General features: G+C 54.2%; 1 protein-coding gene across 4 annotated transcripts in view; it reads right to left on the bottom strand.

Annotated features, from left to right (window-relative positions):
- Positions 1-17,828, bottom strand: part of ltbp3 (latent transforming growth factor beta binding protein 3) — a 268,396-nt gene that overhangs the window by 199,168 nt on the left and 51,400 nt on the right. For 2 of the 4 annotated variants that reach the window (XM_070868183.1, XM_070868184.1), the window contains exon 1: positions 9,224-9,657. The exons of 1 other annotated variant lie outside the window; for it this stretch is intronic. In XM_070868183.1, coding sequence (XP_070724284.1) covers positions 9,224-9,473 — 250 coding nt within the window. In that variant the 5' untranslated portion in view covers positions 9,474-9,657. Of the gene's footprint in view, positions 1-9,223; positions 9,660-17,828 lie in introns of those variants that run through there. One more of the 4 variants, XM_070868185.1, reaches the window with a different exon arrangement.

Raw genomic sequence — 17,828 nt, 5'->3', positions numbered from 1 at the left:
TTATTCTGAGACTGTGACCCCTGGTTCTAAACTCAGGGACAGTACTGAGGGAGCGCCGCACTGTCAAAGGGGCAGTACTGAGGGAGCGCTGCACTGTCGGAGGGGCAGTACTGAGGGAGCGCCGCACTGTCGGAGGGGCAGCACTGAGGGAGCGCCGCACTGTCGGAGGGGCAGTACTGAGGGAGCGCTGCACTGTCGGAGGGGCAGTACTGAGGGAGCGCCGCACTGTCGGAGGGGCAGTACTGAGGGAGCGCTGCACTGTCGGAGGGGCAGTACTGAGGGAGCGCCGCACTGTCGGAGGGGCAGTACTGAGGGAGCGCCGCACTGTCGGAGGGGCAGTACTGAGGGAGCGCCGCACTGTCGGAGGGGCAGTACTGAGGGAGCGCCGCACTGTCGGAGGGGCAGTACTGAGGGAGCGCCGCACTGTCGGAGGGGCAGTACTGAGGGAGCGCTGCACTGTCGGAGGGGCAGTACTGAGGGAGCGCTGCACTGTCGGAGGGGCAGTACTGAGGGAGCGCCGCACTGTCAAAGGGGCTGTACTGAGGGAGCACCGCACTGTCGGAGGGGTTGTACTGAGGGAGCGCCGCACTGTCGGAGAGGCTGTACTGAGGGAGCTCCGCACTGTCAGAGGGGCAGTACTGAGGGAGCGCCGCACTGTCAGAGGGGCTGTACTGAGGGAGCGCCGCACTGTCGGAGAGGCTGTACTGAGGGAGCGCCGCACTGTCAGAGGGGCGGTACTGAGGGAGCGCCGCACTGTCGGAGGGGCAGTACTGAGGGAGCGCTGTCCTGTCGGAGGGACAGTACCGAGGGAGCGCTGTCCTGTCGGAGGGACAGTACCGAGGGAGCGCGTACATAAGGTCCCACGGCACTATTTCGAAGCAGATGTAAACAGCTGCTTGTAACAATGTAGTTGCAGTCTCTGACCTGCTGGTGAAGCTGTGGAGTGAGATCCTGCGCTCCCTCAATTGTCCCACTTCCTCTCAGGAGTAGGACCGGGACTCTAAGCGCGGAAATTTTCCAGGGTTATGCTACACAGCATTCCTGGGGTGGGCTCGCTGCGAGCTCTGCAGTGGGACATGGGGCCAGCACTTCTCCACCGGGGATGCGAGTTGCCGTGGCAGTAGGCCCAGCACAGAAGCGGAGCGTCACGCTGCACCATCGTGGCCCAGACCCCATGAAATCTTCAACGAAAGGCCGGACCGGTATGTCGGCCATTGGAATGAAATGCCTCCACGCAGCTCCCTTTTAACTTTTGACTCGCAAGGCTCGCGCGAACATCGCCCACAGCGGCGTCACAGGGCACGCCCGAATTTCTGCTCCAGGTTACAAACGGTTCGCCGCGCTAGGCAACGACGCCATGCTTCGCGCCTCCGCTAACTCCCGCGCGGGACAGTACGGGTCCAGCGCGAGAAACCGTTTGCGCCCCGTTAGCACCCTCTGGTGGCACTAACAGGAGGCGCAAACATTGCAAACTTCAACCCCTGTAAATCGAAGATGGATTACATTGGGCATATGGCTCAACCAGTCCATGCCGGCATTTAAACATAGAAACATAGAAAATAGGTGCAGGAGTAGGCCATTCGGCCCTTCGAGCCTGCACCGCCATTCAATGAGTTCATGGCTGAACATGAAACTTCAGTACCCCATTCCTGCTTTCTCGCCATACCCCTTGATCCCCATCCTACATCTAACTCCCTTTTGAATATATTTAGTGAATTGGCCTCAACAGCTTTCTGTGGTAGAGAATTCCACAGGTTCACCACTCTCTGGGTGAAGAAGTTTATCCTCATCTCGGTCCTAAATGGCTTACCCCTTATCCTTAGACTGTGACCCCTGGTTCTGGACTTCCCCAACATCGGGAACATTCTTCCTGCATCTAACCTGTCCAATCCCGTCAGAATTTTAAACGTTTCTATGAGATCCCCTCTCATTCTTCTGAACTCCAGTGGATACAAGCCCAGTTGATCCAGTCTTTCTTGACATGTCAGTCCCGCCATCCCGGGAATCAGTCTGGTGAATTCCACTCCTCTCGAGCCTCCTCCCGTCTTTCCTCATCTAAATCTATCAGCGTAACCCTCTATTACCTTCTCCCTCTTGTCCAGCCTCCCCTTAAATGCATCGATACTATTCGCTTCAACCCCTCCCTGTGGCAGCGAGTTGCACATTCTCACCCCGCTCTAGGTAAAGAAGTTTCTCCTGAGTTCCCGATTGGATTTCTTGACCACCAAAAGATCAAAGAGATTGGGAGAACTTAGGTATTTTACCTCAAAGTTTGTTGGGACATGAAATGCACGACCAGAAACATTGAGGGCACAGAATTCATAATAGGCCTTAAAGTGGAAGTGGATAAATATTTGTCGAGAGGACAGGGGGATGGGGCCATATGGAGAGCTTTTTCTAAGAGCTGATGCAGGAGAGGTGAACCAATTGGTCTGATGTGCCCTAAAATTCTCCCTTGCTCTGATCGGAAACACTGCCACGCAATATAACTGTGGTCCAAACTGAGTTCTATTTGAATAAACAGACTTTTTGGTGTTGGGTTAATATTTTAGAACATTTCCGTACAGCCCAGTGTAAATTCGGTGTCTCCAACCCAACACTGGACACATGGAATCGCAGAGCCCGAGACTGGAATTTCCCCAGTCAGAAGGTCGCAGGTTTCAGTCCCACTCCAGACACATGAACACCTAATCCAGACCGACACTCCCAGTTCAGTACGGAGGGAGCGCCGTACTGCGCTGTCGGAGGGGCAGTACTGAGGGAGCGCCGTACTGCGCTGTCGGAGGAACAGTACTGAGGGAGGCCGCACTGTCGGAGGGGCAATGCTGAGGGAGGGCCGCATTGTCGGAGGGGCAGTACTGAGGGAGCGTCGCGCTGTTAGAGGGCAGTACTGAGGGAGCGCCGCACTGTCGGAGGGGCAATGCTGAGGGAGGGCCGCATTGTCGGAGGAGCAGTACTGAGGGAGCGTCGCGCTGTTAGAGAGGCAGTACTGAGGGAGCGCTGCACTGTCAGAGGGGCAGTACTGAGGGAGAACCGCACTGTCGGAGGGGCAGTACTGAGGGAGCGTTGCGGTTAGAGGGGTAGTACTGAGGGAGCGCCGCACTGTCGGAGCAGCAGTACTGAGGGAGCGCCGCACTGTCAGAGTGGCAGTACTGAGGGAGCGCTGCACTGTCGGAGGGGCAGTGCTGAGGGAGCGCCGCACTGTCGGAAGGGCAGTACTGAGGGAGTGCTGCACTGTCGGAGGGGCAGTGCTGAGGGAGGGCCGCGCTGTTGGAGGGGCAGTACTGAGGGAGCGCCGCACTGTCGGAGGGGCCGTACTGAGGGAGGCCGCACTGTCGGAGGGGCAATGCTGAGGGAGGGCCGCATTGTCGGAGGGGCAGTACTGAGGGAGCGTCGCGCTGTTAGAGGGCAGTACTGAGGGAGCGCTGCACTGTCGGAGGGGCAGTGCTGAGGGAGTGTCGCACTGTCGGAGGGTCAGTACTGAGGGAGCACCGCACTGTCGGAGGGACAGTACTGAGGGAGCGCCGCACTGTCGGAGGGGCAATGCTGAGGGAGGGCCGCATTGTCGGAGGGGCAGTACTGAGGGAGCGTCGCGCTGTTAGAGAGGCAGTACTGAGGGAGCGCTGCACTGTCAGAGGGGCAGTACTGAGGGAGCGCCGCACTGTCAGAGGGGCAGTACTGAGGGAGCGCCGCACTGTCGGAGGGGCAGTGCTGAGGGAGTGCCGCACTGTCGGAGGGGCAGTGCTGAGGGAGCGCCGCATTGTCGGAGGGTCAGTACTGAGGGAGCACCGCACTGTCGGAGGGGCAGTACTGAGGGAGCGTCGCGGTTAGAGGGGTAGTACTGAGGGAGCGCCGCACTGTCGGAGCAGCAGTACTGAGGGAGCGCTGCACTGTCGGAGGGGCAGTGCTGAGGGAGCGCCGCACTGTCGGAAGGGCAGTACTGAGGGAGTGCTGCACTGTCGGAGGGGCAGTGCTGAGGGAGGGCCGCGCTGTCGGAGGGGCCGTACTGAGGGAGCGCCGCACTGTCGGAGGGGCAGTACTGAGGGAGCGCCGCACTGTCGGAGGGGCAGTACTGAGGGAGCACCGCACTGTCGGAGGGGCAGTACTGAGGGAGCGCCGCACTGTCGGAGGGGCCGTACTGAGGGAGCGCCGCACTGTCGGAGGGGCAATGCTGAGGGAGGACCGTCTTTCGGATGAGACATTAAACCCAAATCCCCATCTATCCTCTCCGGTGGACGCAAAAGATCCCATGGTACCATTTCAAAGAGGAGTGAAGTTCTCAATAATTAATCCCTCAACCAACATCACTAAATAACGGATCGTCTGTCTGTGGGAGCTTGCTGTGCTCAAATTGGCTGCTGCATTTCCTACATTACAACTGTGACTACACTTCAAAAAGTACTTCATTGGCTGACGAGCAGCTTGGGGCGTTCTGAGCTCATGACAGGCGCGATATAAATGCACCTCTTTCTCTCTTCAACTCTCTAGTTAATTTGCATTTATCACACCCAAACACCTCACAGAATAGCTTGGTCAGTGCAGAAGTTTCGGTGATTGAAGCAATTGATCCGGGTCGGTGATTGGAGCGCGGGCAGGTACAGCAGGAGCGACGAGGTCAGGGGCGAAGGAGCGGCGAGAGATTGGAGAGGCACGAGTTCAGAGCCATGGGGCAGCACGGGCCCAGCCCACACTGTGCGATATATGTGCGCGCACTGGGTCCGTGCAGCAGAGCAGGTCTCCAGTCGTCTTGGTTAACCCTTGCCCCTGGACCGAGACCTAGCTCTGTCAAGCCCGTGTGGTGGCTGGTGTGCAACGGCCACCTCATGTTAAAAAAAATCCACGCACAGACATCTTCCACCCTTCAGGATGTAGTTCGGGATCTGGAATATTAGGTCCCGCATTGAAGCACCTGTGAATTCATTGAACTCAGCTGTTTTTTGGCGTGGAAGCAGGTCATCCTCGATTTGAGCGACCGCCTTAGAAGAGAAGAAGGGAGCATGCCACACTGGGAACACCCCACAATCAGAAGTGAGACGAACTGCCAGTTAATGTGTTTTCTCGGTGATGTGGGTTGAGGGAGGAATTTGAGCCCCAGGACACCTGGGGAGAGCTCCCGCCCCCTTGCTTTTCTTCTAAATAGTGGGCGTGGGAGCGTCAACATCCAGCCTCATCTGGAGGATGGCACCTCTATCTAGCAAGGCACTGGGAGTGTCTGCCAGCCTAGATTACGCCGGGGGGACTTTCAAACCCACGGCTTTCTGAACCGGAGGTAGGTGTGCAACTAACTGAGTCAAAAATGACACAGGGAGGAAGGGAAAGGTTGGTGAGACAGTCAAATCTACACCCTTTCTCGTGGCCTGTTGAGGCAGGAATCGGGATGACATCAGACAGGATTGGCCCACACTTTGTCAGTTAGCTTGGGGATATAGCAGAGCCACCACATGAGGTCACAGTAGAGAACTCTCTGTTGCTGAGCAAATTGGTGTCCCAGCCACTTTCTCCTCGAGGTGGTTGGTAAAGAAAGCCTTGCATTTATATAGCACCTTTCACGATCACCGGACGTCTCAAAGTGACCTCACAGCCAATGAAGTACTTTTGGAGTGTAGTCACTGTTGTAATGTGGGAAACGCAGCAGCCAATTCCCACACAAGCAAGCTCCCAAACACAGAAATGTGATAATGACCAGACCGTCTGTTTATTTTGTGATGTTGATTGAGGGATAAATATTGGCCCCAGAACACCGGGGAGAACTCCCCCTGCTCTTCTTTGAAAAAGTGCCATGGAATCTTTTATGTCCACCCGAGAGAGCAGATGGGGCCTCGGTTTAATGTCTCATCCAAAAGACGGCACCTCCAACAGTGCAGCGCTCCCTCAGTACTGCCCCTCCAACAGTGCGGTGCTCCCTCAGTACTGCCCCTCCGACAGTGCGGTGCTCCCTCAGTACTGCCCCTCCGACAGTGCGGCGCTCCCTCAGTATTGCCCCTCCGACAGCGTGGCGCTCCCTCAGTACTGCCCCTCCGACAGTGCGGTGCTCCCTCAGTACTGCCCCTCCGACAGTGCGGCGCTCCCTCAGTACTGCCCCTCCGACAGTGCGGCGCTCCCTCAGTGCTGCCCCTCCGACAGTGCGCCGCTCCCTCAGTACTGCCCCTCCGACAGTGCGGCGCTCCCTCAGTACTGCCCCTCCGACAGTGCGGCGCTCCCTCAATACTGCCCCTCCGACAGTGCGGTGCTCCCTCAGTACTGCCCCTCCGACAGTGCGGCGCTCCCTCAATACTGCCCCTCCGACAGTGCGGTGCTCCCTCAGTACTGCCCCTCCGACAGTGCGGCACTCCCTCAGTACTGCCCCTCTGACAGTGCGGTGCTCCCTCAGCACTGTACTGGAGTGTCAGCCTAGATTTTTGTGCTCAAGTCCCTGGAGTGGGACTTGAACCCACAACCTTCTGACTCCGAGGATGCTGCCCACTGAGTCACAGCCGACACAGTAGAACCCCCTGCAAGCTGATTTGCACTGAAACTTTGCGACGTTTTTAAGGTCCTTTCCCTAAATCCCCAAAAATCAAGAAATTAAGTCAAAATCTCGTTCGTTGATGTATGAGAAAGTCTAGGCTGCCTGCGATCGCTGTCACTGACACAGCAACAAAACAAACGGGCCTCACTGTAAAGGATACAGAGTGGCTGAGCAGCAAGATATTGATCAGGGCTGGGGAGATTAACCTTTCTGACACAGTGTGAGCAGTAACACCGAATTCTCACCTTCCACCAGGACGAATAGACTCAACTGAAAGGTTCCCGCTCCGTCCCCTTTCCCACCTCTCCAGGGAGTGTTAACTCTTGATTGGCCATCCTTCACTTGGGAGCCTAGATGGTCAGACTATTCCACCATGAGGTGCATCACAGTTACGCTGGATTTTGTCCTCACACTTACAGCGTTCCCATTTGGGGGTGGGGGAGGTCACTGGATAGTGATAAGGAGCGGGAACCCTTTCTGATTCCCCACCCCCAAATTGGGGGTGAAAGGAGCCCACTGCAGCACCCTCCGGCCCCTTCCCCCTTTTGCCACAGGAACAGGAGGAGGCCATTCAGCCCCTCGCGCCTGTTCCGCCATTCAATGAGACCGTGGCTGATCTGCGACCTAACTCCATCTACCCCGCCTTTGGCCCATATAAGAACATAAGAAATAGGAGCAGGAGAAGGCCATTTGGCACCCCCCCCCCCCACCCCCACCCAACTGCGATTAGCTCAGACCTGGGGGACTTCGTCATCATCGTAGGAAGTCCCTCGAAATCGAGGAAGACTTGCTTCCACTCTCCGGTGGCTGTGCAGTCCAATACAGGAATTACAGTCTCCGTCACAGGTGGGACAGACAGTGGTTGAGGGAAGGGGTGGGTGGAGAGTCTGGTTTGCCGCACGCTCCTTCCGCTGCCTGCGCTTGTTTTCTGCATGCTCTCGGCAACGAGGCTCGAGGTGCTCAGCGCCCTCCCAGATGTCCTTACACGGCTTGTGACCACAGCAACAGGATTACAAGTCTGACTCACCCAAAGCTAATTTGAAAGGTACTAAGGCAGCCTGGACACGTTAAGCCTCTATATAAAAACAAAGCAAAGAGAGATAAATTGAGACTAAAGCTCTTTCAAAGAGCTGGCACAGGCACAACGAGCCGAATGGCCTCCTTCTGCGCTGTAAGATTCTATGAAAGGGTCCAACTTAGATTGCAACGTCAAGTGATAGGAAGGAGTGCAAATTGAGCCATTAAACTGGTCCCTTTTGCCACAGGAACAGGAGTAGGCCATTTAGCCCCTTGCTCCTGTTCTGCCATTTAATGAGATCATGACTGATCTGCAACCTAACTCCATCCAGCCGCCTTTGGCCCATATAAGAACATAAGAAATAGGAGCAGAAGTCGGCCATTTGGCCCCTCGAGCCTGCTCCGCCATTCAATAAGATTATGGACTCAGCTCCACTTTCCTGCCCACTTCCCAGAACCCTTCACTCTCTTATCGCTCAAAAATCTGTCTATCTCCACCTTAAATATATTCAATGACCCAGCCTCCACAGCTCTCTGGGGCAGAGAATTCCACAGATTTACGACCCTCTGAGAGAAGAAAGTTCTCCTCCTCTTAGTTTTAAATGGGCGACCCCTAATTCTGAGACGATGTCCCCTAGTTTTAGTTTCCCCTATGAGTGGAAATATCCTCTCTGCAGCTATCTTGTCGAGTCCCCTCTTTATCTTAATAAGATCACCTCTCATTCTTCTGAATTCCAATGAGTATAAGTTCAACCTTTCTTCATAAGTCAACCCCCTCATCTCCGGAATCAACCGAGTGAACCTTCTCTGAACTGCCTCCAATGCAAGTACATCCTTCCTTAAATACGGAGACCAAAACTGTACGCAGTACTCCAGGTGTGGCCTCACCAATTCCCTGTATAGTTGTAGCAGGACTTCTCTGCTTTTATACTCCATCCTCTTAATATCTTTAGTTAACAGATAGCTATGAACCCCCGATTTAAAATGAACAACTGATCTAGGGCACCGATTGCTGTTTGCGGAAGAGGGTTCTAAACATTCTGCCACTTATTGATGAACCAGTACAATCATTTCAGTTCAGAATTACATTGCATGTATTATTTTCTGCCTGTCCCAGCTTTTAATTCAATTTCACAGAGAAAAAAAAGTTTTAAAAAAAATTAAAATTACTTCTGATCTTTAACTCGACTGAGACATGTCTCTCACACACACACCCAGATTGCAATCCCGCTAAGATAGATCGTTTCTGAATGCACTGTGGAGAGGCTGGTCGGCCGCGGGGTGCTGCACCCGCACCAGCCGTGCTGTGGAAGGGGTTAAGCTATGTTGTGGAGAGGCTAATCGACCGCGGGGTGCTGTGGAAGGGGGTTAAGCTATGTTGTGGAGAGGCTGATCGACCGCGGGGTGCTGCACCCGCACCAGCCGTGCTGCAGAAGGAGGTTAAGCTATGTTGTGGAGCGGCTGATCGACCGCAGGGTGCTGCGGAAGAGGTTAAGCGATGTTGTGGAGAGACTGATCAACCGCGGGGTGCTGCGGAAGAGGTTAAGCGATGTTGTGGAGAGGCTGATCGACCGCGGAGTGCTGCGGAAGGAGTTAAGCGATGTTGTGGAGAGGCTGATCGGCCGCGGGGTGCTGCACCCGCACCAGCAGTGCTGCGGAAGGGTTTAAGCGCAATAGTAAGGGAGGGGGTGGACTTACCCACTCGGAAGCCGGAGCCGGTGAGGGTGTCTGCGGCGTGACCATTTTCGCTGATCAGGGTGGTCGTGTTGCCCCGCTGACAGCTGTCCTGACAGTGACCCTTGACGCAAGTCCGCTTGCAGATAGTCGGCGTAAAGACCACTTTAAAACGTCCTTGCGACGGCTCGTTGCCTTGCACCGACACCACGGCCAGCCAGGCATACCCCAGCGACAGGCAGACCCAGAGAGGTGTGCAATCCATGGAACACATATTAACATCGCCCAGCTCAAGAGGCCTGCTATCCCTCTCTTTCTCTCTCTCTCTCTTTCTCTTTCTCTCTGCTGCCTTAAACAAAACTCCCAACAACAGTGCACCAGCACCAACAGAATGCTTGCTTTACTAAGCCATGGGACAGGCTCCAAATCCACATTGGAAAAAAAGGGGGCGTGCCCTAAGATTGAGAACAAAATACACTGTTTCAAAAAAAGTCACAACCTGAGTCACAGCTAGCTGGAATTGGGAAACTGGAAAGATTCACAGAACTTGCAAGAGGTATTAATTCTTTCAAGTTGGCATGGAAAAGAAAAATACTTTTTTTTTAAAAGAGAGAGAAAGCCTTGTAGCCGATCCCTAGACGTGATCTGGAATGCTGGCTGGGATCCAAAGGGCTCGGAAGAGTTGAAGTGACTGCTGTGTTACTGAAGTTGCGAGGCTGCAAAAACGCCGTAAGTCAGCTGTACATGTCAGTCCTTGCTCAAAGCGCTTCGAATTTGCCCACTCGGCTTCCCAGGTCAGTCTTCACCCACAGTGATCCGTTTTACCAGTCACCACCAGGCTGCAGAGAGAGAGAGAGACACACACACACACACACATCGTCAGCCTTGGGGAGGGGGGTCCGCTTACTGCCACAATATGGGACATCCTTCTCTTGACTGCCGACCCATTGCACAAGTCTGAGGGATTCCGGGAGTAAACAGAAACAGCCCCTCAATTGCTCATCCACTTAAGAGAGGAGGCAATCACTGTGTGCATTTTAGTATTTTTTTTGGGGGGGGATAATTTCATTGATCTATTTCAATAGATGAAAGATCTATCTGTGAACTTTTCCCCATTATAATAAGACTGGGAAAACGGCCTCTGTACATTGTCACTCGATGCCGCAACGCCACCAGTGGCGAGCGTGTGCAATTACAGCGTGACTGTTTACATAGGCAGCCCGCCCACAGCGGCACCAGTGGCAAGGGTGTGCAATTACAGCGTAACTGTTTACATAGGCAGCCCGCCCACAGCGCCACCAGTGGCAAGGGTGTGCAATTACAGCGTGATTGTTTACATAGGCAGCCTGCCCGAAGCGCCTCCAGTGGCTAGGGTGTGTAACTACAGCATGATTGTTTATATAGGCAGTCTGCCCGCAGCGCCTCCAGTGGAAAGGGTGTGCAATTACAGCGTGACTGTTTACATAGGCAGCCCGCCTGCAGCGCCGCCAGTGGCAAGGGTGTGCAATTACAGCGTGACTGTGTACATAGGCAGTCTGCCCACAGCGCCACCAGTGGCAGGAGTTTACAATTACAGTGTGACTATTTACATAGGCAGTCCACCCGCAGCGCTACCAATGGCAGGAGTGTGCAATTACAGTGCGACTGTTTACATAGGCAGTCCGCCCGCAGCGCCATCAGTGGCTAGAGTGTGCAATTACAGCATGACTGTTTACATAGGCAGCCCGCCCACAGCGGCACCAGTGGCAAGGGTGTGCAATTACAGCGTAACTGTTTACATAGGCAGCCCGCCCACAGCGCCACCAGTGGCAAGGGTGTGCAATTACAGCGTGACTGCTTACATAGGCAGCCTGCCCGAAGCGCCTCCAGTGGCTAGGGTGTGCAACTACAGCATGATTGTTTACATAGGCAGTCTTCCCGCAGCGCCTCCAGTGGAAAGGGTGTGCAATTACAGTGTGACTGTTTATATAGGCAGCTCGTCTGCTGCGCCGCCAGTGGCAAGGATGTGCAATTACAGCGTGACTGTTTACATAGACAGTCTGCCCACAGCGCCATCAGTGGCAGGAGTTTGCAATTACAGTGTGACTATTTACATAGGCAGTCCGCCCGCAGCGCCACCAGTGGCAGGAGTGTGCAATTACAGTGTGACTGTTTACATAGGCAGTCTGCCCGCAGCGTCTCCAGTGTCAAGGGTGTGCAATTACAGTGTGACTGTTTACATAGGCAGTCCACGACCCCGCCCCGTGCTCCTTGGCCCCATCTCCTCGGCCCCTCCCCCACACTGCTTGGCCCCGCCCCAAACTCCTTGGCCACACCACCACAGTCCTTGGCCCCTCCCCCACACACCTCGGCTCCTCCCCAAACTACTTGACCCCACCCTCACACTGCTTGGCCCCTCCCCCACATACCTTGGCCCCTCCCCACACTCCTCAGCTCCCACACCCAGCATCACTTGGCCCCTCCCCTACACCTTGGCCCCTCCCCACACTCCTCAGCTCCCACACCCAGCATCACTTGGCCCCTCCCCCACACCTTGGCCCCTCCCCACACTCCTCAGCTCCCACACCCAGCATCACTTGGCCCCTCCCCTACACCTTGGCCCCTCCCCACACTCCTCAGCTCCCACACCCAGCATCACCTGGCCCCTCCCCCACACCTTGGCCCCTCCCCACACTCCTCAGCTCCCACACCCAGCATCACTTGGCCCCTCCCACACTCCTTGGCCCCTGCCCCACACTTCTCGCCCCGGCATCCCTTGGCTCCTCCCTGTGTTACTCAGCCCCTCCCCCTCACCGCGTCCCTGGGCCTCGCCCCTCATTCCCCTTCTCAGCCCCTCCCACTCCCCTGCACCCCTCAGTCTCGCCCACTCCACGTGCTCCAAAGCCCCGCCCCATGCTGCTTGGCTCCTCCCACACCACGGCCCCTCTGTCAAGTCCAGAAATACTGTCAGTGACAAATGGAGGCAATAATGAGAGAAATTAGAGAAGTAAAAGATGTATCGGAGACCCAGAGGATGTATGAACGACAAACGAATGGAGACACGGTGCTGCGTTGCTGAACAGATCCATCCACCCACCATCCTCCAGTACGCCACATTTGTGGCCTTGCTTCCCGTGATCCTGGATCGTGAATGTCAGCGAGCTTTTCAACAACATGGGGCATCACAGCCAAGTCTGGCTCCTCATCCAGGACCCTCACATGCAAACATTGCAGCAGGAGTGACTGGATAGAGAGCAGGGATCACTGGATAGTGAGCAGGGATCACTGAATAGTGAGCAGGGAGCAGGAGTCATTGGGCAGGGAGCAGGAGTCACTGGATAGTGAGCAGGGATCACTGGATAGAGAGCAGGGATCATTGGATAGTGAGCAGGGTGCAGGAATCATGAGATAATGAGCAGGGAGCAGGAATCACTGGATAGTGAGCAGGGAGCAGGAGTCACTGGATAGTGAGCAGGGGTCACTATAGTGAGCAAGAATCAATGGATAGTGAGCAGGGAGCAGGAATCACTGGATAGTGAGCAGGGAGCAGGAATCACTTGATAATGAGCAGGAGTCACTGGATAATGAGCAGAGAGCATGAATCACTGGATAATGAGCAGAGAGTAGGAGTCACTGGATAATGAGCAGAGAGCTGGATTCACTGGATAATGAACAGGGAGCAGGAATCATTGGATAGTGAGCAGAGAGCAGGAACCACTGGATGATGAGCAGGGAGCAGGAATCACTGGATTGTGAGTAGGGAGCAGGAATAACTGGATAGTGAGCAGGGAGCAGGAATCACTGGATAATGAGCAGAGAGTGCGAGTCACTGGATAGTGAGCAGGGAGCAGGAATCACTGGATAACGAGCAGTGAGCAGGAGTCACTGGATAATGAGCAGGGAGCAGGAATTACTGGATAGTCAGCAGGAAGTAGGAATCACTGGATAGTGAGCAGGGAGCAGGAGTCACTGGATAATGAGCAGGGAGCAGGAATCACTGGATAGTGAGCAGTGAGCAGGAATCACTGGATAGTGAGCATGGAGCAGGAATCAGTGGATAGTGAGCAGGGAGCATGAATCACTGGATAGTGAGCAGGGAGCAGGAATCACTGGATAATGAGCAGGGAGCAGGAATCACTGGATAGTGAGCAGTGAGCAGGAATCACTGGATAGTGAGCATGGAGCAGGAATCAGTGGATAGTGAGCAGGGAGCATGAATCACTGGATAGTGAGCAGGGAGCAGGAATCACTGGATAATGCGCAGTGAGCAGGAATCACTGGATAATGAACAGGGAGCAGGAGTCACTGGATAGTGAGCAGGAAGCATGTTCAGTGGATCGTGAGCAGGGAGCAGAAATCACTGGATAATGAGCAGGAAGCAGGAATCACTGGATAGTGAGCAGGGAGCAGGAATCACTGGATAATGAGCAGGGAGCAGGAGTCACTGGATAATGAGCAGGGAGCACGAATCACTGGATAATGAGCAGAGAGTAGGCGTCACTGGATAATGAGCAGAGAGCTGGATTCATTGGATAGTGAGCAGTGAGCAGGAATCACTGGATAATGAACAGGGAGCAGGAATCACTGGATAGTGAGCAGGGAGCAGGAACCACTGGATAATGAGCAGGCAGCAGGAATCACTGGATAATGAGCAGGGAGCAGGAATCACTGGATAATGAGCAGAGAGCAGGAATCACTGGATAATGAGCAGGGAGCAGGAGTCACTGGATATCGAGCAGGGAGCAGGAGTCACTGGATAATGAGCAGGGAGCAGGAATTACTGGATATCGAGCAGGGAGCAGGAATCACTGGATAATGAGCAGGGAGCAGGAATCACTGGATAGTGAGCAGGGAGCAGGAATCACTGGATAATGAGCAGGGAGCAGGAATCACTGGATAACGAGCAGGGAGCAGGAGTCACTGGATAATGAGCAGGGAGCAGGAATCACTGGATAACGAGCAGGGAGCAGGAATCACTGGATAACGAGCAGGGAGCAGGAATTACTGGATATCGAGCAGGGAGCAGGAATCACTGGATATCGAGCAGGGAGCAGGAGTCACTGGATAATGAGCAGGGAGCAGGAATTACTGGATATCGAGCAGGGAGCAGGAATCACTGGATAATGAGCAGGGAGCAGGAATCACTGGATAGTGAGCAGGGAGCAGGAATCACTGGATAATGAGCAGAGAGCAGGAATCACTGGATAATGAGCAGGGAGCAGGAGTCACTGGATATCGAGCAGGGAGCAGGAGTCACTGGATAATGAGCAGGGAGCAGGAATTACTGGATATCGAGCAGGGAGCAGGAATCACTGGATAATGAGCAGGGAGCAGGAATCACTGGATAGTGAGCAGGGAGCAGGAATCACTGGATAATGAGCAGGGAGCAGGAATCACTGGATAACGAGCAGGGAGCAGGAGTCACTGGATAATGAGCAGGGAGCAGGAATCACTGGATAACGAGCAGGGAGCAGGAATCACTGGATAACGAGCAGGGAGCAGGAGTCACTGGATAATGAGCAGGGAGCACGAATCACTGGATAGTGAGCAGGGAGCAGGAATCACTGGTTAGTGAGCAGGGAGCAGGAATCAATGGATTGTGAGCAGGAAGGAGGAATCACTGGATAGTGAGCAGGAATCACTGGATAATGAGCAGAGAACAGGGATCACTGGATAATGAGCAGGGAGCAGGAATCACTGAATAGGGAGCAGGGAGCAGGAATCACTGGATCGTGAGCAGGGAGCAGGAGTCACTGGATAGTGAGCAGGGAGCAGGAGTCACTGGATAATGAACAGGGAGCAGGAATCACTGCATAGTGAGCAGGGAGTAGGAATTACTGAATAGAGAGCAGGGAGCAGGAATCACTGGATAGTGAGCAGTGAGTACGAATCACTGGATAGTGAGCAGGGAGCAGGAGTCACTGGATAGTGAGCAGGGAGCAGGAATCACTGGATAGTGAGCAGGGAGCAGGAATCACTGGATAATGAGCAGGGAGTAGGAATCACTGGATAATGAGCAGGGAGCAGGAATCACTGGATAATGAGCAGGGAGTAGGAATCACTGGATAATGAGCAGTGAGTAGGAATCACTGGATAGTGAGCAGGGAGCAGGAGTCACTGGATAGTGAGCAGGGAGCAGGAGTCACTGGATAATGAGCAGGGAGCAGGAATCACTGGATAATGAGCAGGGAGCAGGAATCACTGGATAATGAGCAGGGAGTAGGAATCACTGGATAGTGAGCAGGAAGCATGTTGACTGGATCGTGAGCAGGGAGCAAGAATCACTGAAAAATGAGCAGGGAGCAGGAGTCACTGGATAACGAGCAGGGAGCAGGAATCGCTGGATAATGAGCAGGAAGCATGTTCACTGGCTGCCTTATTCTCCCTCTCCCTATTGATAAGACCTGAAGCTAACTGTCCTGATACCCTTGGGGCCTTCCTGGTCTTGGCGTCTCAGTACATCAGCACAGGTCATCCATTACCCTTTAAGCCACTGGAGGAGCGCAGGTCTTGTACTTCTAACAGGAATCCCATATTCATCCTGGAGTGAGAGGGACGACTAGAATCTCCCAAATTCAATCAGAACAGCAAATTACAGGTTGAGTAATGTCAATGCCTAAGCTTGACATTTCAGTTGGAACAATAACCTAATGAAGTGGTTGAAGAGTTTGAGTAATGCAACTCCCGAGGCTGCCTATAATCTCTTATTACAATACATGCATAGGAATCAGAGGCCATTCAGCCCCTCGAGGTCTGTCCCAGCCATTCAAGTAGATCACGGTTGATCTGTATCTTAACTCCATCTGCCCGCCTTGGTTCCGTAACACTCAATACCCTTAACCAACAAAAATCTATCAGTTTTGCTGAAGCCCTCATCAGTGCCTTTGTTACCTCCAGACTTGACTATTCCAACGCACTCCTGGCCGGACTCCCACATTCTACCCTACGTAAACTAGAGGCGATCCAAAACCCGCCTGCCCCCGTGTCCTAACTCTCACCGAGTCCCGCTCACCCATCACCCCCTGTGCTCGCTGACCCCGTGTCCTAACTCTCACCGAGTCCCGCTCACCCATCACCCCCTGTGCTCGCTGCCCCGTGTCCTAACTCACACCGAGTCCCGCTCACCCATCACCCCCTGTGCTCGCTGACCCCGTGTCCTAACTCTCACCGAGTCCCGCTCACCCATCACCCCCTGTGCTCACTGCCCCGTGTCCTAACTCACACCGAGTCGCACTCACCCATCACCCCCTGTGCTCGCTGACCCCGTGTCCTAACTCTCACCGAGTCCCGCTCACCCATCACCCCCTGTGCTCGCTGACCCACATTGGCTTCTAGTTAAGCAACGCCTCGATTTCAAAATCCTCATCCTTGTTTTCAAATCCCTCCATGGCCACGGCCCTCCCTATCTCTGTAATCTCCTCCAGCCCCACAACCCTCCGAGATGTCTGCACCCCTCTAATTCTGCCCTCTTGAGCATCCCTGATTATAATCGCTCAACCATCGGTGGCCGTGCCTTCCGTTGCCTGGACCCCAAGCTCTTGAACTCCCTCCCTAAACCTCTCCACCACTCGACCTCTCTTTCCTCCTTCAGGACGCTCCTTAAAACCTACCTCTGTGATTGGTCACCTGCGCTAATTTCTCCTTATGTGGCTCGGTGTCAAACTTTTATCTCATAATACTCCTGTGAATCACCCTGGGATGTTTCACTACATTAAAGGCGCTATATAAATACAGGTTGTTGTTGTTGTGATCTCCCCGAGCCCGAAGGATGGTAAGAGAACTGGCACAATGCCTTCAACTGGGGGCGCATCATTCGGTGATCGCGGCCAGCTCTGGGATCGCACTGCCCCTTTGTTATAAGAACATAAGAAATAGCAGGAGTCGGCCATACGGCCCCTCGAGCCGGCTCCGCCATTTAATACATCCATGGCTGATCCGATCATGGACTCAGCCATTCCCTATCTCTGTAATCTCCAGCCTCACAACCCCCCCGAGATGGCTGCGTCCTCTTATTCCTGCTCACCCATCACCCCCTGTGCTCACTGCCCCGTGTCCTAACTCGCACCAAGTCCCGCTCACCCATCACCCCCTGTGCTCGCTGCCCCGTGTCCTAACTAGCATCAAGTCCTGCTCACCCATCACCCCCTGTGCTCGCTGACCTACATTGGCTCCCGGTTAAGCAACGCCTCGATTCCAAAATTCTCATCCTTGTTTTCAAATCCCCCCATGTACTCGCCCCTCCCTATCTCTGTAATCTCCTCCAGCCTCACAACCCTCCCCCGCCCGAGATGTCGGCGCTCCTCCAATTCTGCCCTCCTGACCATCCCTGACTATAATCGCTCAACCATTGGTGGCCGTGCCTTCAGCTGCCTGGGCCCCAAGCTCTGGAACTCCATCCCTAAACCTCTCCGCCTCACTTTCCTCCTTCAAGACGCTCCTTAAAACCTACCTCTTTGACCCAGCTTTTAGTCACCTGCCCTAATTTCTCCTTTTTGGCTCGGTGTCAATTTTTTTGTCTCATAATACTCCTGTGAAGCGCCTTGGGACATTTCACTGCGTTAAAGGTGCTACATAAATACATGTTGTTGTAAGGTTGTTTTGATATCTTTATTTGACCCCCGGCCTCAACAGCATTTTGGGGGGACAGAGT

The sequence above is a fragment of the Pristiophorus japonicus genome, chromosome 27, assembly GCF_044704955.1.
Source record: "Pristiophorus japonicus isolate sPriJap1 chromosome 27, sPriJap1.hap1, whole genome shotgun sequence".
Classification (NCBI taxonomy): domain Eukaryota; kingdom Metazoa; phylum Chordata; class Chondrichthyes; family Pristiophoridae; genus Pristiophorus; species Pristiophorus japonicus.
The sequence above is the reverse complement of the archived record's forward strand: the minus strand, read 5'-3'. Positions and strand labels throughout refer to the sequence as shown.